At 46.3% G+C, this 22,972-nt stretch overlaps 1 protein-coding gene across 1 annotated transcript in view; it reads right to left on the reverse strand.

The window, feature by feature from the left end:
* Positions 1-4,589: 4,589 nt before the first annotated feature.
* LOC310779387 (protein ARV1-like) overlaps positions 4,590-22,972 on the reverse strand; it is a gene marked incomplete at both ends in the record, with an annotated part of 46,721 nt that continues 28,338 nt past the window's right edge. The window contains 1 exon segment of the mRNA XM_083639923.1: positions 4,590-4,686. Coding sequence (XP_083496049.1) covers positions 4,590-4,686 — 97 coding nt within the window.

Raw genomic sequence — 22,972 nt, forward strand, 5'->3', positions numbered from 1 at the left:
CCTCTGGTCCCATGAATAATCTCCCAATGCCTCAGGGTAAAGACAGGGCAAAAATACATACAAGGTCCCACTTTTGCTATACTAAAGCCTGGAATGGGCAAATTATTGATAGGGACCTCATCATCAATATTCTTATGATTGTTCTAAACATTTCAGACAGAGTTCAACAAACTTTTTATTTTCATTAAATAAAATACCAAGAAAAACACTAAAAATGTAGGTGTGACGGGTTGAGACGAGGGTAGTAGGCCGTGAGCCAGTAGGGTTGGTCGGTACTGTTGTGCTCGTTATTTAGATTAAATTAAGATGGGTAAAATAAAATATTAATAATCCGAAAATTATTAATATTTCATAAAATTATTAATGATCAAATATGTAATCCTTAATAAGGATTAACCTAGGGGCACCACCTGTCATTTAACAGGACCCAGCTGGCATTTAATCACAGTTAGTCTCTTTCTGAAGCGTGCAGTCCTAAATCCTTAACTCATTGAGTGCCAGCCACTTTTGGAAAACGGATGCTCCCAGTGCCAGAGTTTCAGAGCGTTTTCAGTGATTTCTCGAGGCCCACAGAATATTGTGTGATATTACTATGTAAACACCGAACATGCCCAAAGAACGATGAGACTCTCTTCTATCATCAGCAAAAAAAAGTTTATTGGTATCATTTTCCGTTCTTTAGTTATGAGCCGGAGAAGATAGGTTGATTTCACCAAAAAGAGACGTTTCAAATTAGAAGCTGAGATAATTAGCCTTTTGTGAAATGAAGCATTTCAAGCACATGACTGACTCTGAAGCTAATATTTTCTGATGTGACACCTCAAAAATAATTTCCTTCAATAAAACAGTGAAAACAAAGGAATTTTGTTTGGCAAAATAATATTTTTTAGCTGCAACCAGCAGCGCTGGCCCCTGCGTGCACTGCTGGTTGCAGCTTCTTGCTGGTCTTGATTTACTGCTGGTGGGCATCAGATATTCTAGCTTGTGTTTGCGAATCCTGTCCTGCTGTCTGGGTCTGTCTGGGTCGGTGTTGTATGCTGCCCTGCGTGCCCCCCCCCCCCCCCCCTCAACTGCAAACCCCTCCTCCGTGGGTGTGTCTCTGGTGGCTCTGGTGGCTCTCTGCTGAGTTTGCTCTGCACTGAAAAGTGCGCTACATCCAGCTTTTTTACAGCGTTCCGCGTGTATTTGTCACCGGCTCCCATCGCCCAGTTGAGAATAATAACAACTCCACAACTAATCATGCGGATGGGCTATCGCAGCGGACACGGAGGGGCTCAATTGTGGCAGCAGATTGGCTGCTGCAGGCACAGCTAACGTTATGCTTCATGCATATCGATGCATACCGATGCGATTTCCGTTTCCCCATGACTTCTCTCTTTTTTCCTCTGCTTTCTCTAATCTGGAGAGCACTGTCGCCACCTAATGGGTCCGTAAAATAGCTTTTACACATTCAACATCCACCATACTTTCACAGGAGATGGATCAGGCTTTGATCCACGTCCCATCGTCAAAAAACGCAATTGACGACAATCGTCGTCATTGGCACTCAACGTTACTATTCGAATTGACGACGATTGTCGTCATTGGCACTCAATGAGTTAAACAGTGATTTACTACGATTATATCAAAATCACACTGAAACAGTTGAATTCAATTAAAGTTGACACTATTTATTATATGTAAAATAAAAGAGGGATATTGGCATTACAATCAATGGGGCTCTTCTATAACTAAGTTACATTCCAAATCATTGACCTGTAGGCAGGCGCGGACTGCATAATCGGGCACGTCGGCCAAATGATGGCCTGGCCTGCAATTTTTTTTTTTTTTTTTTGGTGCCCGCAGTCAGGCCACTCACTGAACAGCAGGCCAGGCGCCGCCTACTGGTTTACTAGTGGTTTTTATTACTTTATTCAGGGTTAAGGTGGGTGCATCTCATTGTAAAGTTGGACTCGGCCCAAATTGGGCTTCAAACGGACGGCCCAAATTGGGCTTCAAACGGCCCAAATCTGGCTTCAAACAAACCAAATTGGGCTCCAAACGGCCCAAATCTGGCTTCAAACGGCCCAAATTGGGCTTCAAACGGCCCAAATTTTTCGACGCTGCCCTTCGGACGCCGGCACGTGCGTCGGCCTGTATCGGCCTGGCCTGCTTGGTATCTAATGCCTGGCCTGAATTATGATCCCAGTCCGCCCCTGCCTGTAGGTATTGAAATGCGTGTGTGTGTGTGTGTGTGTGTGTGCGTGTGTGTGGGGACTTAGGTCAGGTCTTAAGGGTGCAGACTGGTTGCATCACAACATGGCTGCCTACACAAGACCCTGTGTGTGTGTGTGTGTGTGTGTGTGTGTGCATGTGTGTGTGTGTGTGAGCGTGCACGTGGATGAGAAGTAGTGCAGGAGAAACAGACCGTGACACAATTCAACACTACAGCTGTTCGCTGGCGTTTAACTAGTGACAAATTGTGGCTAGTCTTAATAGCTAGATCTGCTCATGCAGGATCGGAGGTGGTCTTAACTAGCATTCAGAAGGCTCTTTCACACCGGCCTTGAAAGCCGAAAAATGCACGTGCAGCCTTTTCACTTTCCCCACCCAGATTTATCCTGCCGGTCCCGGGGATTGAACCGACGACCTTCCGGTCACAAGCTCGCTTCTCTAACCGTTGGGCCACCACTGCCCATGCATATGCCTGGCAGTGTTATAAAATGGATGATAGCACACATTTGGAGGCAACTGCTGCGTTTCGATCACATATTTTCTAGCAGTAGGGGTGTATACCTTGCCAAAAATCACTATGAAAGTTAGTCCCCCAAGATGGTATCCGTGGCCCAAATTTGGGGCCCTGGCTCATGGCCTTTAGCAGGGTTGAAGATGGTATGGGGTTGAAGAGACAAATAGAGCTTAACATATAAATAGTTGTTTTTACTGTCAAATTCAGTGTAACTTTTTCTATAAATATTGTATTTAACTCATTGAGTGCCAGCCACTTTTGGAGAACGGACGCTCCCAGTGCCAGAGTTTTCAGAGCGTTTTCAGTGATTTCTCGAGGCCCACAGAATATTGTGTGATATTACTATGTAAACACCGAACACGCAAAAAGAACAAGGAGACTCTATTGTATCATCAGCAAAAAAAAGTTTATTGATACCATTTTCCGTTCTTTAGTTATGAGCCGGAGAAGATAGGTTGTTTTCAGCGTTTTCAGGCATTTCAAATTATAAGCTGAGATATTCAGCCTTTTGTGAAATGCAGCATTTCAAGCACATTCACTGACTCTAGATACGGTAATATTTTCTGATGTAGTGATGTGGTGTAGTTGTGTCCTGCCCTGCGTGCCCCACCCCCCCTCCCCCCCCTCAGCTGAAAACTCCTCCCCACACTAGTAACACACAGCCTCGCACCAAGCGTCTAGGAAGCCTGGGAAGCGCCGCCTCCCAGGCAGCGCAACATGGAAAAGCCACACGCGGACTGCAGTGAAAGGTTTGGCTTTTCAGTGTCGCGCTGCTGCTTTTCTAGCGGCTAATCATGTGGAGAAACTATGCTGACAGACAGACAGAGGCAGAAGGACTCAGTTGTGTGCGCGGATTGACTGTGTTCGCACGCACCGTCAGTTGCAGCCAGAACAATCTACATGGCTCTGGACTGCAGCATGAGCGGGTTCTCTTTCATCAAGGCTATTTCAGGCTGTGTATTCCTGACATTTCTGTAATCTGGAGAGCACTGTCGCCACCTAAGGGTTCTGTAAAATAGGTTATAGACCTCCAATAGCTACTATAGTTGTACAGGAGCTGCGGAAGGCTTTGATCGAAGTCCCACCGTCAAAAAACGCATTGGACGTCGAAGGACGTCCGTGGCACTCTACGTCACTATTTAATTGGACGTCGAAGGACGTCCATGGCACTCAATGAGTTAATTATGGAACCATTTATGAAGGACAATATGAATTGCAATTGAACTGAGTTTTATTAACCCAACTGCAAGAGAAACAATGACAATAACATCAAGTTGGCTTGTTCCTGGCTTGTGAGGATCAGGGGAGGATGGTCAGTCTATCTTCTCAAAGGTGGCTGTGAAGCCCAATCCATGCGGCACAGATCTTTCTGCACTTGGGACAGGGGAAGCCCTGCACTGGTGATGTCTGAAGGTCTGCACACTCCTTCCATCTTTTCCTCTTGTCCTCAGCAGGTGCTGGTCTTTCAGCTTCAAACTTCAGGCCGGCTGCATTGATGCATCGGTGCCAGTGTTTTTCTGCCACTTGGTTATTGGTGCCACGAGTGGTGATGGATGCCAGCTAGTGATAGCAGCTGCTTGAGCTGGTCTTTGAAGTGCTTCCTGGGGCCCCTCTATTGCACATTCCTTCGTGAAGATTGCCACGAAGACAGCCTTTGCCAGTCATGAGCTCTCCATCCTTGCAATATGCCCGACCCATCACAACAAGTGTTTCAGTATCATGGCTTCGATGCTCAGTAGTTGTGCTTTCTCTAGCACCTCCTCGTAGGAGATCAGGATCAGGATCAGGATACAATTTATTGTCCCCGAAGGGAAATTTGTCTTGGACAACAGTGCTACATCAGCTGCCTTTCATGTCCTCCTTAGATGTACTCCTGCGACTTGATGTTGAGGATGGTGTGTTGGTGGAAGTGCTCTAGCAGGCGCACCTGTATAAGATGCATGTCTCTGCTCCATATACTGTAGGAGGATGGGGACTACAACCACTCTGTATACCTTTAGCTTTGTGGAGTGGCACAGAGACTGCCACACTCTCTTAGCACACTCTCTGAGCACACTCTCTTAGCAAGGTGCCCGAAGGAGCTGTTGGCTTTGGGTAGGCGGTTGTCTAGGTCTTTGCTGGTTGTGGCATCATTGGACATGCCAGTCAGGTACGTGAAGTCAATGGTGATATGCATGCGGTGACTATGGATTTCATCAGGTGGAAGCTGGTATATCACCTGTTTTCTTCAGGCTGATTGTGAAGCCAAAGGCCTTTTCCTTTGCAAAGCATTGTAATGCCTTTGTATGAGCGATCAAAGCGCAGTCATCCATCAACAGGAGCTCCAGGACCAGCTGCTCCAAGATCTTCATCTTGGCAAGCAGACGCCGCAGATGGAACATGTTTGTCGGTTCAGGAGCGGATGTAGATGTCTTCTGCTGTGTTGTCCTTGGTTTGTGGAGCATCATGCTAAAGAAGATGGATAACAATGTTGGGGTGAGTAGGCTACGGTACCCCCTGGGGGGTACGGTGGCGCAGTCGGTATAGCGCCGTCGCCTCACAGCTAGAAGGTCCTGGGTTCGATTCTCACCTGGGACGCTGTGGGCGCTGGAGTTGTGACCCCCCCCACATCTTCAGTGCCCACTGCCCAGGTGGGCTATCTCGTCGAAAGGGCCTTTCTGTGTGGAGTTTGCATGTTCTCCCCGTACCCCCCAGGGGGTTCCTCCGTACATAACCCCCCACCAAAAACATGCAGAAGATCGTCATCCCACCAGTGATGACAACATCTGAAGTTGGTCCAATGATGGTCCAATTACTACTGCCTTGGGTCCTTCGGGGGTCCTTGCTAGGCCTATAGAGGGTATGCACACCCACTGGAACACGCCCCCTCAATCGGGAATGAGTGTCAAAATGAGTGTCAAGTTCCTCCCTGAGCAGCAGGTGTCAGTTATCTAGGCTGATTACTGCATCCAAGCTCAGTCTCGCTGTGACTCAGTGGGCGTGACCCCACAGTGACTTCTGCCTCTGTGACATCACATGCATACCCTCTATATAACAATAGGCGGCTAACATGTGCCTGACGAAAAATGAAGCATAAAATATGTTCATAGACTAGATAACGTAATTAATATTAATGTTCCTCATTAATGATACATCGTTTCACCCGCCCGCAACCCATCTGCTATTAATCAGAATGTTTATTTTTATGATCATTTTGATGATCCCCCCCCCGCCAGCGGAGCGGGATATCCACGGTCAGCGCGGTTATGAATGCAGCCCGCGCATCTCTAGTTCACGCCATAAGCCGAAGCCACGTCAAAGCTACGCTGAAGACACGCAGTTTCATTTTGGCGTCCTTGTTAACAGGTGAGACCGGTCATACCAGCCCCACGCCACGCCGAAGCCGCGCTGAATCGATCGTTCAGGATTCAGTCCTATTTTCCAGGCGTGACGCGTGAGGCTTGAAGCTGCCAGGCATGAATTCAATGGGAGTTGTGGGTGCGCCGAGGAGGCGCTGAGAGGAAAAGAGAAGGCTTCTTGTGTGAACGGTTAAGCATCAGCCTGCCTCAAGCTTCAGTTCTGCCTATGCTCTGCCAATTTTTTTTTCCATATTTTATTTTATAATTTTCAGAACATAATCCACAATGAAAGAAGGACTTTCCTATTAAATTCCTATTAAATTCACATTTAATGTGAATTTTAGTGCAAATTTAAGTGTGCGGAAAGTCCTTCTTTCATTGTGGATTCTGTATTTGTTTTTCCAGCACCTTAACCAAGACGTGGCCGGGTTGAGCGGTGGTCCTCCCTCAGTTTCTATAATTTTCAGAACATAGAAAACAAAAAACAGGCTCAGACAAAAAACAAAAACATACATATACCAACATTAATGTTACAACATGACGCTACCAGCGTCATGTTATAAGAATTGTGCGTGGAATCCCATGCAAGGGGTCCATGAGAAGTCAGCTGAGCAAGTTACTTGTCGCTCTTAACCTCATCAAAGTAGGCTAGAAATGGGTCCCAGATAATTGTGAATTTCCTAAATGAATTGGTCCTCAGGAACCGGAGTCTCTCCATATGTATAACCGAGACCATGTCTGTCAGCCACAGCTGAAAAGAAGGTGGAGAGGGGGACTTCCACTCCTTCAAAATGAGTCTCTTGGCGATAGTCGTCGCCTGCGTCAGAGACTGTTGTACAGCCGTAGGGAGGAGCAGAGAGGATTCTGAGCAGCCGAAATGGCGAGTTCCGCCTAAGGGTTATTTTATAAGCCTTAGAGTTATGCTCTGCCTATTGCCTGCCTATTATGCTCTGCCTATCAACGTGGCTTAAGACTGGTCATGATCCTGGTCTCATTGTATGATTACCTTTAGTTCGTATCACTTTACAATGTAGCACAAAAATGTAGTTACTAAGGAATGTGTCAAGAATGAACTGCTAGTTATGACTCTAGTACTTAATGATAGTTACTTAAGAACATACTATTAGTTACCATGTTATTGAGTAGGTAATGATTACGTCCTACAAAAAGCAAACAAACAAAGAAACAATGGGTAATTAATGGGTTGTAACTAGTGAATGAAACATTGCTTCATGATTATCTTACCATTAGTTAATATGTTAGTAAGGGTCACCCTCATTTTTTTTTTTTTTTTTGGGTGCTGTCTGCTGTCCATCAACAGGATGCGTGCTCCGGGTATAACGTTATCGTTATGTTTACGTCATTTCCAAACGTTAGCAGCACAGTTGGTTCTTGGTCTAAAATACTCTCACACTTTTTAGATGATCATAGGCGATGTTTTGTAGCTTGTCCTGTCCCTGTCGCTTGGGAGTTGGGAATCACAAATCCATGTGATAGACGGAGCCAACTTCTAACGTTAGCCGCTTCCGTTAGCCAACAACAACAATATGACTTTCGGTCGGATTTCCCAAGAAATAAAAGACATTCTACACAAGTCTAATGCACACAGAAGCCATTAAACTTTTATTTTGAAATCTGATATTGGAATGGAGCTATGTAGTGTATTAATTATCTTTATTTCACTTAAAATTACGGCGCATCGACACACATTATGCAAATCGACCCGTCGATGACGTCGACTAATCAACGCGTCGGCCCTAGAAAGTGATATTTGCATTAATATGTAGGGAGTAAAAGTACTGTGATGTACATTAGTTAGAAAGTTTAATTAGAAAAGTTAGCTATTATCATTAACAATGATTTGGTTTAGAGTCTAAACCAAATCATTGTTAATGATAATAGCTAACTTTTGATTGGACTGTCTAAACTTTAGACAGTCCAATCATTCCGACAGTACAACACCGATGTCGGAAGAACAACTTCCCAGCTCGGAAAATCGGATGATCCGAGAAGCACATGAATGCTCCAAGCATTGTTCCAAGCTGATGGGGTGATGCCACAGTTCAGATGAGTTCCCATTGGTCAGCTCGTCGCTCTGTCTCTCTCGGTGGTCTCGGTTGCCAGGGACGACGAGAAGATGAGGACGCAAAGAGGCTCCAAAGGACTGTGGGTTGTGTCTGGATCAGAGAGTAACCTGCCAACAAAACACACACACACACACACACGCACGCACGCACGCACGCACGCACGCACGCACGCACGCACGCACACACACACACACACACACACACACACACACACACACACACACACACACACACACAAACACTCACTCATTCAGATAGACATAGTTTTATTGGCAGAACATAAACACACACAGCATAGGATGTTTACAGTGTAGATATGTCTCTATGTTAAGATTAACACAAACAAACTTAATTGGCAGAACCGCAAACACACACACACTCAGATAGACAGTACAGTCTTATTGGCAGAACATAAACACATGCGTGTGTGCACACACACTCAGGTCGCAGCTGGAAATGCTTTAGACTCTAAACTCTCTATCCCTATCTTTCTCTCTCTCATTTCCATGGTAACAGCGTGAGAGGTCGGCCGTTGACCTTTGACGCTGTTCAGTAGCGGCAGCAGGATCCTCTTCCTCTTCCTGCGTGTCCCTCCCTGGCCTTCCTGACTCTCTGGACTCTGATTGGCCAAGGGCAAAGAGAGAGAGACAGACAGAGAGAGAGAGGGGAAACAGAGAGACAGACAGACAGAGAGAGAGAGAGAGAGGGGGGGGACAGACAGACAGAGGGAGAGACGGGAGACAGACAGACAGACAGACAGACAGACAGACAAACAGACAGAGAGGGAGAGAGGGGAGACAGACAGACAGACAGACAGACAGACAGACAGACAGACAGACAGACAAACAGACAGACAGAGAGGGAGAGAGGGGAGACAGACAGACAGACAGACAACCAGACAGAGAGGGGAGACAGACAGACAAAGAGAGAGTGAGCCAGAGAGAGGGAGGCAGACAGAGAGAGAGACATACAGACAGACAGACAGACAGAGAGTGAGACAGACACACAGACAGAGAGAGACAGAAAGCCACCTTGTCTAATAGGTTGAGGCGATGTCTTGTCATAGACGCTGGGTTAGCTGGCTCAGCCTGGCTGGGGGCATGGTCAGGGTGGGGTAAATCCCCTGTTCTATCCATTCAGCAATGATAGACTTTAGCTGCTAGGCCAGCCCAGGCAGACACGATCAGGGATTTAACCACTGCAGTAAACGCAGATCTGAGCAGACGTCTTGTGTTCTGCTCTAGAACCCCCAAACATGTAGTTTAGAGCTGCAGCACCATCCTTTCAGCCCATTGAGATATATCGGCGGTTTTACCCCACTTCGTGCGCCAGCCGTATAACATTTTGTGGGCGTTCCCACACATGCCGACTGTCTCCATAGAGGCAAAGTGAACGTCCCTTCCTGCTTCAGCACTGTACCAGAGATTCTCTTCAGCAATTTATTTTCCCATAGACATTTCGTAAAATGCTTATAAAAATAGTTTTACTTGGTCAAACCAAACGTTCAGCTACAGTATATTTAGAAACAGGAGAGACCATAGAACATTTCACTCGGACCAAAACTAAACAAAAATATTTTCTTTAAACCCGCATTTTTTTTATTTACGTTTTTTTTTACCAAGATCCGAGCGTCGTCCATGCCAAACCAGGCGTGTCTGCGCAAAATGCTTGCCTTCTATCGCCAGCATGTCGCAAATTCCTTGCAAGCACACAATTTTAAACAGCTCTTAGCCCTAAAAACCCCACTGCGCCTGAGCACACCAGTATTCTGCGCGCAGTGCAGGGGAAATCCTGGCTGGATACATTACGCACGGCATGGATGTCCCTCTCTCTCCAGAGTGCCACGTTGATTTTCAATTACTATAGGCATCCCGCGCGCTATACGCTATGCTATTCTTAGCCTCGCTCGTCTTGCAGCTCGCCGAGTTGGCCCTGCCGCTCGCATTCGCAGCTCGGCCGCTGCGCAGCCTTGCCCGCAGCTCGGCTGGTGTGGCCTTGCCTGCCCTATTTGCGAACGCACAATGTCACCCTCTCTCTCCCTCAGTCTCTCTCTCCCTCAGTCTCTACCCCTCTCCTCTATCTCCCCCCCTCTCCTCCTCGCCCTCTCCTCTCTCTCCCTCAGTTACCCCTCTCTCTCCCCCTCTCCTCTCTCTCCCTCAGTCGCTCTCCCCCTCTCCTCTCTCTCCCTCTCCCTCAAGCCCCCTACACATCTCTCGTCGAAAGGGCCTTTCTGTGTGGAGTTTGCATGTTCTCCCCGTACCCCCAGGGGGTTCCTCCGTACATAACCCCCCACTAAAAACATGCAGAAGATCGTCATCCGACCAGTGACGACAACATCTGAAGTTGGTCCAATGATGGTCCAATGAAGGTCCCCGGGCGCTGGAAAGAAATAGCGACCACTGCTCCTGGCCTGCCCCCTGGAGGAAAGGACTAGCCTGGATGGGTCAAATGCAGAGGACATATTTCACCGGCCACCGTCGGCATGAGTGTGTGTAGTGGCCGCATGCATGTGTTGTAGTGTGTTCGTGTGACAATAAAGACGGGCTGCCGTCTGAAATCGTGTTTAATCGTTTTTTTAATCACATGATCCGTGGTAAAACAGCTCTGCGCCCGGCTGTCTCATTGTTGGGAGAGCGTTGCTGCTCAACTAGACGGCAGCGCTACCCTTGGCCACGCGCACAGCTCGATTTTGCCGCTTTTGAGCTGCGCCTAGAGTTCAAAATATCTCAATGCTGACCTACTTGTCACTGACCTTTCATGAGCGCAACCAATCAGAGGAGGAAAAGAAGATGGCCGGTGCTCACCCTGTTGCTGCTTGCCTCTTGTCCTGCAGATTTGCGCTCCGCTCTACCTCGCGTTGAGAAAAGTGCACAATGCGAATCATGTGAAGGGGGCTTCAGTCTCTCTCGTGACTTTGTGTGTGTGTGTGAGTGAATTTATGACATCACTGATGATGTCATCAGTGGGATTTATGGCATCACTGATGATGTCATCAGTGGGACAGACAGACAGACAGACAGACAGACAGACAGACAAACAGACATACAGAGCCCCAGCTCCCATTTATATATTCATTCATTCATTCATTCATCATCCAATTCATTAGAGAATTGTCAGTATCAATTTTCTTCTGCCAGAGAGAAAGAGAAAGAGCGAGAAAGAGAGATGGAATGATGCTCTTGGCAAACTCTTTTTAATGCATGATTTTGAAAGGATATAAAGGTTAACAAAATAGATTAAGAGTATTTCGTTTGATAAGGAATACAGTGTTATTGGTATATGATGCGATGGGGATTACAGCATGCATCGGCAAATTCATTTGCAGAAACAGTTACATTCTTAAAAATTTGAGTAGACAACACCTGTTTGATATTCCCTTGAATGCACATTAAAAATAACATTACTTTGGGTGATTTATGTGAAAATTGTGAGGTGACAATGTATTTTTTAATATGATCGATTTGATTTGACATGTGTTGGGTCCTCCACCTCGTGACGGATAAAGGGAGTGAGAGAGGGAATCAGATTGGTCTGATTTGTGATTTGTGTGGGAGGGAGGGAGAACACGCCCACAATTATTCAGCTGCAAAACAGGCGCTAACGCAAAATTCCCGCTTTTGCGACGATAGGGCCCTGGATCTTTTCATTCTCATAACAAATGAATCCAAACTCTTTCAAAATGAAAGCCTGCTGTGAACCACAGGAAGTTGTCAGGAAGTTGTCATGGAAAAACAGGAAGTATTCTGTCACAGAATTACTTCTGTCCCTCTCTCTCTCTCTCTCTTTCTCTGTGTGTGTCTCTCTCTTTTCTCTCTCTCTGTGTCCCATCCGTCTCAAGACAAGACATCTATATATGTGTGGGCATGTGTGTGTGTGTGTGTGTGTGTGTGTGTGTGTGTGTGTGTGTGTGTGTGTGTGTGTGGGCACGTGTGTGTGTGTGGGCACGTGTGTGTGTGTGTGTGGGCACGCGCGCGCGTGTGTGTGTGTGTGTGTGTGTGTGTGTGTGGGCATGTGTGTGTGTGTGTGTGTGTGTGTGTGTGGGCATGTGTGTGTGTGTGTCTGTGTGTGTGTGTGTGTGTGTGTGTGTGTGTGTGTGTGTGTGTGTCAGATGGAACATGTTTACACACGCCGGTTCGACCTCCATTTCATGTCTCCTTTTTCTCTCTCTGATCCCCTGACATCTGGGACGTATTAGAGAAGGAATGGAGAGAATGAGAGGGGGAGAGATAGACAGAGAGGGGGAGAGCGAGGGAGTGGGGGAGAGAGTGATAGAGAGAGGTTGAGAGAGGTTAAGCTGAAACGGAAGATCTGCTGGTGCTGGTGAGACAGTGAGATGTGTGTGTGTGTGTGTGTGTGTGTTTTCCTTATAGAAACCAGATTTCCAGCATAGAAGAACGTACAGTATTGAAGCTCGCCCCATCTCTCTCTCCCTCCCTCCCTCACACACACAGACACGCGCACGTGCACGCATGCACACACACACACACACACACACACACACACACACACACACACACACACACACACACACACAGACACACACACACACACACACACACACACACACACACACACACACACACACACGCAGCTCCTGTTGATATGAAACATGTATCTAGATTTACTCCAGAAGGAGATGGCGAAAATGTTTATTCTGCATTAAAATGTCCAGGAGTCAGTCTGACCCATGTGGTTCTCAACCCCTGGGCTGTGGACCGGTGCCATTCCGCAAAGCATTTGCTGCCAGGCCGAGAGGAAATAATATTCGGCAGGGAGAAAAAGGGAGAGAGAGAAGGAGAAAGAGAGACAGAAAGAGAGAGATAAAGAGAGACAGTGAGAGATATACTGTAGAGAGGGAGAGAGAGAGAGACATCAGCCGCTTTCACACACAGATCGCGCAATATTGCCGTTCAGAAGGCCCGCAACGCCGGCAGCCTTGCCACAGAAATTGCTTTCACACAAGACCAAGCAGCACCACCATATTTCCGCCCCGGGTGTGCTTTCAGGTGACCCAGATCGCCGGATTGAAATGAGGCGAGGGGAGGCATTTCCACCCAGCTCCTCCTAGTAGCCCAAGTGAATATTTTCATAGGTTAGTGTAGCCTAGGCTACTGTATGATGAACGAATTCATTCAACAACCAAACATCGCCGATGTACGGCAGCAGCTCTCAACGTGCAGCTGGTCGTTAACATCAAAGGATAAAACAGGAGTCTGATTGAGAGCTCACCTTAATGTGCCCACAACGCAGAAAGTCTCCTCCACATCATGCAGCATGGTAACAAGGCTTTCAATATTCATCTGATCGACTTTATGGATCACAGAGGCACCAGCATGTATTAGGTACAAGGCTCATTCTTATCTTTTGGTTCCAGTTTTTTGTAAAGCAGATTATTCTGAAGTAGCCTAATTAGCGTCCATTCTGAAAGCACCCGCATGTCAAACAGCTGCAGTCTGCATAACGTTCATCGGGGGAATGGTATAGGCTATAAATGCACATGAATACTATAACGTTATAGTTTTTGTAAGGGAACGCTTACAGGCTAGACAGATTGCAGTTCTGGAGCTGGATTCCCCAATTGGGATTGTTTTGAGGAGAGACTGAAGAACAGAGGGAATAATATCCTCAGACTGACTCGCCACAGACAGATACCTCCGCCTGAGACGTCCTCTGAAGCTTATTGTTATATCCCTTAATTTTGCCTACTAATGTCAACATCGTTTGAGCATAAATAGCCAAACCTACTTGCTAGGCATGGAGCATTCCTCCTGGCGCCCCTGTTGCAGTCATGATTGTATAGGCTACTTTTTTTTTTTACGTTCACTTATGCCTTTCTTGCTGCATGAGGTGGTTTCCCCCCATCATTTTTTTAAATGAATGAGCTGACCATTCGCACCGTTCCGTGTCGCCGCTCCGACGCTTTCAGGTGGAGGCGGAGGGGAGGCTGATCCGGCGCTGTGACTACTGTAGCTCCACTGGTGGAATGAAAGGCGTAACACAAGTATTTACCACCCCGCTTTCACCACTTTCACATTGGAGGCGCGGATCACATATCTTTTACCGCTTTCAAGGCCGGTGTGAAGGTCATCAGATGTGTGAAGGTCATCAGATGTGTGAAGGTCATCAGATGCTTTCTTGCCACCTTCAGAAGTTCTCTGATGACTCTGCGATAGTGGGATGTATCAAAGATGGCGACGACGATGAGTATCGGGATGTGGTGGCCAACTTTGTCACATGGTGTGAGCAGAACCACCTGCAGCTCAACGTGTCAAAGACAAAGGAGCTGGTGGTGGACCTGAGGAGGGTCAAGGCTCCGGTGACCCCTGTTTTCAATCCACGGGGTCAGTGTTGACATATGGAGGATTACAAGTACCTTGGAGTGTACATTGACAATAAACTAGACTGGGCTAAGAACTCTGATGCACTCTACAAGAAGGGGCAAAGCCGTCTCTACTTTCTGAGATGGCTGAGGTCCTTCAACATCTGCCGGACCATGCTGAGGATGTTCTATGAGTCGGTAGTGGCTAGTGCCTTCCTTTATGGTATTGTGTGCTGGGGCAGCAGGCTGAAGGCAGCGGATGCCAACAGACTCAACAAACTGATCCGTAAGGCCAGGGACATTGTGGGGCTGGATCTGGGCTCCCTGACTGCGGTGTCAGAGAAGAGAACGTTGTCCAGGCTACGCTCCATCATGAGCAACACATACATGAGTACATTCAGTGAGAGACTGATTCCACCTAGATGCAACACGGAGAGGCACAGGAAATCATTCCTGCCTGTGGCCATTGGTCTATTTAATGCCTCTCTTAAAAGAGCACCTCGGAGACGCTCAGTCTCCCTGAGACTGAGCCAGCCGATAGGCTAACTGAAAAAAGTGCCTGGCTGAGCCACGTGTAACGTATAGGGCAAGCCGAATAATATAAGTTCAGTGTGCAATAAAGACAATTGGCACGTAAGGTATACTTACTCTACGTATTTGCTTACTTAGACGTATTCCACTTATTTTGCTCTATCGCATTTAATACTGTTATTCCATGCTATGTTGTGTTCTTTCTTCTTATTCTGCTTATTTGTCTGTCCAGCGACAGGAAGTAACCCACAGCACGCAGGACATCAGCACCCCTGATGTTGAGGCAGGTCCTAGCACAGAGGAAAGCAGAGAGGCCAGCCAGCCAAAAAGGGAGAAGATTAGCAGTCAGAAGCCTAGAGTTAAGTGGCCAGGTGCAGCGGAAAGTAGGAAGTGGGAAGATATCAATAGTGATTTGGTTAGGATGTTAGAGAAGCTTAAAGGAACTGCTGAGAGTAAGCTGGAGAAAATGGGAGATCATATTTATGATTATGGTAAGGAAAGGTTTGGCGTCTTTGAGAAAAGGAAGAAACTAGAGGGTGAGGTAGTTAAATCTAGGCGCCAACAAGAGATAGATAGACTTATCCAGGAGAGAAGACAGCTTAAGAGGCAGTGGAGGAAAGCTACAGAGGTTGAGAAGGAAGGCATTGATTGCTTGCAGTCAGATGTGAGGGAGCGGTTGGCAGTTTTAAGAAGAGCAGAGAGCATTAGGAAAAATTGGAAAAAGAAAGAGAGAGCTAGAATAGCATTCTATAAGGATCCATTTAGATTTGTGAAGTCATTGTTTAGTAAGGAAAAGAATGGTAGCCTTATGGTACCTAAGCAGAAGCTTGAGGAATATTTGGAGGAGGTTCACAAAGATAGGGAAAGGTTTAGAGAGATGACAGTCCCAGCTGATATTCCACCTATTGGTGAAATAGAGAGCCAGTGTGATGATAGCCCACCAAGGTGGAAAGAAGTTCAAGAAGTAGTGAGACGTGCAAGGGCCTCTTCAGCCCCGGGTCCTAATGGAGTCCCCTACCGGCTGTATAAGAGTGCTCCAGATGTGTTGCAGTTTCTATGGAAGCTGATGAAGGTAGTCTGGAAGAAGCAGGTTATTCCTAAGGCGTGGCGCAGAGCAGGGGGAATCTTCATTCCTAAAGAAAGGGACTCGTTAGAGATAAGTCAGTTTAGACCTATCAGTCTACTTAATGTTGAAGGGAAGGTTTTCTTTAGTGTTGTGGCACAGAGGCTGTCTAGTTAGAAAAGAATAGGCTAATAGATACTTCGGTGCAAAAGGCTGGAATTCCCGGCTTCTACGGGTGCTTAGAGCACACCAGCATGATCTGGCACCAAATCCAGTCAGCTAGGCGTGAGAAGAGAGACCTGCATGTAGTATTCTTGGACCTGGCTAATGCTTTCGGGTCAGTGCCGCATAGTCTGTTATGGGAGGCCTTTGATTTCTTTAGAGGGCCAGGTAGTATAAAGAGCTTAGTTAAAGCCTACTTCTTAGATATTCAACTCTGCTTTACCACAGCAGAGTACACTACAGCTTGGCAGCAGCTGGAGATAGGCATTATGGCAGGGTGTACAATTTCCCCATTAGCTTTTACCATGGCAATGGAGATCATTATTAGGGCTTCAAAATAGGTAGTGGGTGGAGAAAGGCTGCAGGGAGGGCTGCGGCTCCCTCCAATTAGGGCATACATGGATGACATGACGACTATGACGTCAACCGCTCCATGTACTAGCAGATTGTTGGATAAGTTAAATAGTAATCTGCAGTGGGCTAGAATGAAAGTGAAGCCAAGTAAGTCCAGGAGTATTTCAATCATTAAAGGGAGGGTAGTAGGTAAGAAGTTTGTTATAAATGATGAGGTGGTGCCTACAGTGTTAGAGAAACCAGTCAAGAGTTTGGGAAGATGGTATGATGCAAGTCTCAGTGATAAGGGACAGTTTGAGGAGGTGAGGCAGGAAATGATTCAAGGTATTTCAAGTATAGACAAGTCAGGGCTCCCAGGAAAGTTAAAGTTGTGGTGTTTGCAGTTTGGATTGTTGCCTCGGTTGATGTGGCCACTGACAGTGTATGAGGTTCCCCTTTCAAAGGTAGAAAAGCTAGAAAGGATGATTAACTCATTCATTAGAAAATGGCTCGGAGTCCCACGCTGCCTAAGCAGTGTAGCCTTATATGGGAAAGGCATATTGGAATTGCCATTATCTAGCCTGACAGAGGAGTTCAAGTGTGCTAAGACTGGAAATGACTCTGACTCAGTCAAAGGATCCAGTGGTTAGGAGTGTAGTGCCCACAGTTAAAACAGGGAGGAAGTGGAACCCAAAGGAGGCAGTACAGCAAGCACAGTCAGCTCTTAGACACAGGGATATCATAGGTCAGGTGCAGCATGGGCGTGGAGGCTTAGGGTTGTGCATAGGGAAACCTGTGTGGAACAAGGCATCAGTAATAGAAAAGAGGAAGATGGTAGTTGAAGAGGTACATAGGCAAGAGGAGGCAGTAAGATGTACTAAGGCAGTGTCGCAGGCAAAGCAAGGACAGTGGGTGAACTGGGAGAGTGTAGAGAAGAGAAAGTTGAAGTGGAGAGAGTTGTGGAGCATGGAGGCCAGCAGAATTAGATTTATTCTAGGGGCTACTTATGATGTGCTGCCATCTCCCCAGAACTTAAATCAGTGGTTGGGCGAGGATGGTGCCTGCCCGTTGTGTTCTAGTGTATGTACACTGAGGCATATACTGTCAGGGTGTAAGGTCAGTCTCTCAAGGGCGATACACCTGGCGTCACAACCAGGTGTTGAAATGTTTGGCAGCTGCAGTTGAGGAAAAGCGGCTAGAAGTAAATTATCTAGTTGCTAGCAAAGAGACTAGACAGATCAAATTTGTACGTGAGGGAGAAAAGATTAGACCAATTTAGGTCAGGCACAAGTTAGGGCAGCTAAGTATAGGTGGAGCCTGGGAAATGAGGGTTGACTTGAATGAACAGCTAGTCATCCCAGCATATATAGTTAGCACCCGGCTACGTCCGGACTTGTTACTGTGGTCTGAGGTAGAGAAGAGAGTTTATTTTATCGAACTCACAGTCCCGTGGGAAGATCGAGTTGAGGAGGCTTATGAGCGCAAGAAAGCTAGGTATGCTGAAATGGCAGCAGAGGCAGAGCAGCGAGGTTGGAGGGCTCGAGTGCGGCCTGTAGAGGTGGGCTGCCGTGGTTTTGTGGCAAAGTCTGTTATTGCCTTACTAACTGAGTTGGGCATTCGGGGACGGAGCCTGAAACTTGCGGTTAGCAACATGCCTCAGGCAGCAGAACGAGCAAGTGAATGGCTGTGGATAAGGAGGAAACATGCTAGCTGGGGAGCTCGCTAAGGTAAGATTGATTGTTTGTTGTTGGTCATGATTAACGGTCCGCATCAACAGGGCTGAATCATTGACAGTGGTGGTGTAGTTAGGGATTGTTTGTTGTTGGTCAAGATTGACGGTCCGCATCAACAGGGCTGAATCATTGACAGTGGTGGTGTAGTCAGGAATGTCATACCGAACCGACCTGGATAGCTAGGCTTAGATAGTGAGGTAATATGCAGTTGTGCGGTGGTAGCATGGAGGGGGGTGTTTCCAGGACGCTGGATTACACTGTTAAGCCTTCTTGAGGTGTCGTGGGCCTAACTTAACGAAACATCGGTGAAGGAAGGTGCCCACTTGAAAACCCCAATGACATGCTTCATACTGCTGTTGGCTAGGGTAGGTAACTGGTGATTTGTGTCTTGTTTATTAGTTTCTTAGCCTGTTAGCTTGTTTTATTCTGGATTGGGCTTCTAAATGTGTTTTTCCTCGGATTTTGGCACAAGGGATAGTAACATCTTGTCCTGTGTATTAATTAATATTTTACTATCGCATTTACTACTGTTTATTTTATTTTATGCTATGTGTGTTATGTGAGCGAGCAACTGTAACTTGTGCCAATTTCCCCCCGGGGATCATTAAAGTCTTTCTGATTCTGATGTGTGAAGGTCATCAGATGGTCCCGCTGGCGCCGACCAAAATAATTTAGACTGTATGACAGCAGCGGGCTTATGAGCACAGAGGCAGGCAGGCAAGTGTCACTACTGTACCAATATAGGAAGTAGCAAAACAAATAGCGTTAACAATAGAGAGCCGCAGCAATGAGTCCGGAAAACATCGATGCTACCACCCGGTTCTTCACTGTTTTCGCCTATGGGATTTTTGAATGGGTTTTTGGCGCGATGCTTCAAATAAGGTCTGTGGTTAACGCAAGCTTATTCAAACGCGAACCAGTGTTCAGCAGGATAATCTTCACACATGAGGACCAATTTTATGAGTTTTGAAGCTTTTACGTGCCGTTAAAAGGGCGGCTAGCTAGCAAACGGCTAAATGAGACTACACTGTTGAGTCGACGGGGATATTATACGTCAATAACGCCATCACTTCAAAGGACGAACACGGAAATGATCTTGCCCTCACCTGGTTCAGCCCGGGGTAATCAGTGCACAGCAGCGGACACATCAACAACACTCCAGGTTGAGTGGTGACGTGACGTGGAAGCCTACACTGTGTGTAGTTCTGGATTAGCTTAGCACAAGCTTTTTACTTCTAGGGCTCGCATTTACGCTTCAAAACTCATGAAAGTGGTCCTCATGTGTGAAGATTATCCCGCTGAACACTGGTTGGCGTTTGATTAAGCTTGCGTTGCCCAGAGACCTTATTTGAAGCATTGCGCCAAAAACCCACTCAAAAATCACATAGGCAGAAACAGTGAGGAAGGGGCACGGTGGCTCAGTGGTAGAGCTGTCGCCTCACAGTCAGAAGGTCCTGAGTTCGATTCTCGCCTGGGACACTGTGGGCGCTGTGGTTGTGTTCCCCCCCCATATCTTCAGTGCCTACTGCCCAGGTGGGGTATCTCGTCGTAAGGGCCTTTCTCTCTGTGTGGAGTTTGCATGTTCTCCCCGTGCTCCCCCAGGGGGTTCCTCCGTATATAACCCCCCCACCAAAAACATGCAGAAGATCAGATCGTCATCGTCATCCGACCAGTGACGACAACACCCGAAGTTGGTTCCCGGGCGCTGTACGAGAAAGCGACCACTGCTCCTGGCCTGCCCCCCGGAGGAAAGGACATGCCTGGGTGGGTTAAATGCAGAGGACACTTTTCACCGGCCACCGTCAGCATGAGTGTGTTGTGGCCGCATGCATGTGTTGTGGTGTTCGTGTGACAATAAAAGACGGGGCTTGTCCCGTTACGAGAGTACGAGAGAGAGAACCAGGAAGTCCGGGACTTCCGCGTTCCGACTACAAAAATACGTCATCCCTGCGTCTCTCTATACAGATCCTGTGTGTGCATGTGAGCGTGCCAGTGGCCAACCCCCCCGGCTTCCCTCTGATGAGGCGGAAGTGAATTGAAAAGCTGTAGTTCCTCAAATGGCCAATAGGCGTTGGGGCGGTAGGCATTACCCCCATGTTAAAATGCCCGACTTTGTTCCAGTTGGGGGCAAAACACGGTTTTGGTCTATATAGCTAATTTCACCTTTTCATAACAACTGTATATATAGGGGGTCATTTTTTATATAACTCGCCCGTTTGGAGTAAAAATAGATGACAGAAAAGGCGGTGATTGACAGATCGCCTGTCCAGTGATCGTGCAGCTTGCCAATCACGGAACAATAGCAGGCGGAGCTGCGGCTCTGGGAAACCCCCATCTCACACGTGAGCTGTGCAAGGACTCAACCCACTCTGCTGATGAAAAACCAATGGGATAGCTCTGTCCATATTATTTAGGTCAGTGGTGCGTGTGCCGTGTTTGTGTGTGCATAGGCTTGTGCGTGTTTCGAGCCGCTCTCCATAGCATTTCTTACGGTGGCTGCATGGTGAAGATATTTGTATTATTGCGTGGCCACGCATTAGTATCTCGTGGCCGCACGAGATACTAAAAATACAAATATACTTCTAAATTTATTTTTGTCATGACCATTTGGCCCACAATCAACAAGTGTTGCAGTGTAAACTACAGCCCTGAACAACACAATACTGTAGGCTATGTGCTGCAAGTTGTGCAGACTCTCCAGCATCAGTGTGACAAGCAGATCGAGTGACTGAGACCACCAGTGCTTTCTTTAGTAATGCAGTCAGTCACTACTCGATATCAACACAAGAGATGAGGCTCCACTTGTCGTTGTTTATATAGTGAGAGTTAACAGTCATGTACAAATCCGTTGCCATGGATGCAGGTGTCACAGGTGATGCCGCCGACTCTCTCTGCTGACTGCAGTTTTGTTTTGATGCTCTGTTTCACAGATTTACACATGTTTGGGATTATGTCTACAGTCAGATGTTTTGCGTCGCACCATAACGTAGTTAACGTTCGAGTACCTTCAGGAACCTTTTGAAGCCTTCATTTTTCACAACAGAATACGGGCGTATATCCTTGCATACGAAAGTTGCGATAGCCTCGGTTATTTTTAGGGCACGTGGAGAGTTGGCTGGGAATTCTAATGAATCCTTCAGTTTATTTCGTTTCAGTCCAGACAACTTCTCTTCAGATAGCTAATCTGAGTGATGTCTCATCATTTGTTGTATTTCCGCAAAACACTTCACACACGGACCCGGTCGGCTGATCTTGCAAATAGCTTTGCTTTTGTCAAGGCGTCCGGGCGCCATGTTGCATGTTTCACTTCACCGAGAGAGATCGGTTGGCACGAAGAATGAGAGGCGAGGCTGGTGGTGCGTTCCTGGGGGAAAATAAAAAAATCTCTCTCTGGACATATGAATCAATATCGAAGGATTAAAATGAAAATCGATTCAAAATCGGAGAATCGATCTTTTGGAACCCAGCCCTAATTATTTTACTGCCTAATCTTTCCTTGAACATACTGTAAGAAAGTACACAAGTTGCCAACTAGATAGATAGAGACTGTATATGGATAGATAGATGGATAGATAGATGGATAGATAGATAGATAGATAGATAGATAGATAGATAGATAGATAGATAGATATATGGATAGATAGATGGATAGATAGATGGATAGATAGATAGATAGATAGATGGATAGATAGATGGATAGATAGATAGATAGATAGATAGATAGATGGATAGATAGATGGATAGATAGATGGATTGATAGATAGATAGATGGATAGATAGATGGATAGATAGATGGATAGATGGAGTAGTTTATTCATCTCTGGAGGGAAATTCTGGTGTTCCAGCAGCAGTGACATCAATGACAGTAACACAACATAACTTATATAAAAAACACAGAGGTAGGTATCTAGTAATGTCTAGGTGTCTAGGTAACTATAGGCAGGGCACCAGACTATCTTTTTACACTAGGTGCACCGGTGCACCTTACTCTTTAAATTAGGTGCACCAGCACATAATTTACGTGCACCCAAATTGTTCTCCACGCCTTTTGGCACTGCAATAATGCATTTTATGGATTACCTTATTTGTAATTTTGTATACATATTAGCAATTTATTAAATGATACACTCAAATATTTTCATGTAAATAAATGTATGTCACTATCACCAACTGAGTAATGGGGATTGAGCCTATGGCCCATTGATGGAAGCCTTTGCATTTTAAGTATTGCAGCATTTATGAACTGGGTGTCTGTGATGTGATTATCACCTTACATTATGCTCCTAAATTGAAAAAGTTGGGAGCACATTAAGGACACAATGATTAATCTCTGATACATTACAATTTAGTTTAATTCGATTAAAGTACCGTTCTCATGATGCACTATGAATTTCTTACCAGAATGACTCAATGCAGCTCATTGGCTATTGTTGTCATTAAATTATCATTAACCATTCATTTATTATTATATATTATTAGTCATCTCTAGTTTGCCTAACATTGTGTAATGAGTGTGCTGTGAAATGATAATCTCACTGTGCACTGTGCACACGCAAACCGTAGCAGATAGCTGCTCTTATGGTCTAACATTAACAGACAGCATAGTCATATTGTCAAC

This window comes from Poromitra crassiceps (genome assembly GCF_964638095.1).
Source record: "Poromitra crassiceps genome assembly, chromosome: 7".
Taxonomy (NCBI): Eukaryota; Metazoa; Chordata; class Actinopteri; order Beryciformes; family Melamphaidae; genus Poromitra; species Poromitra crassiceps.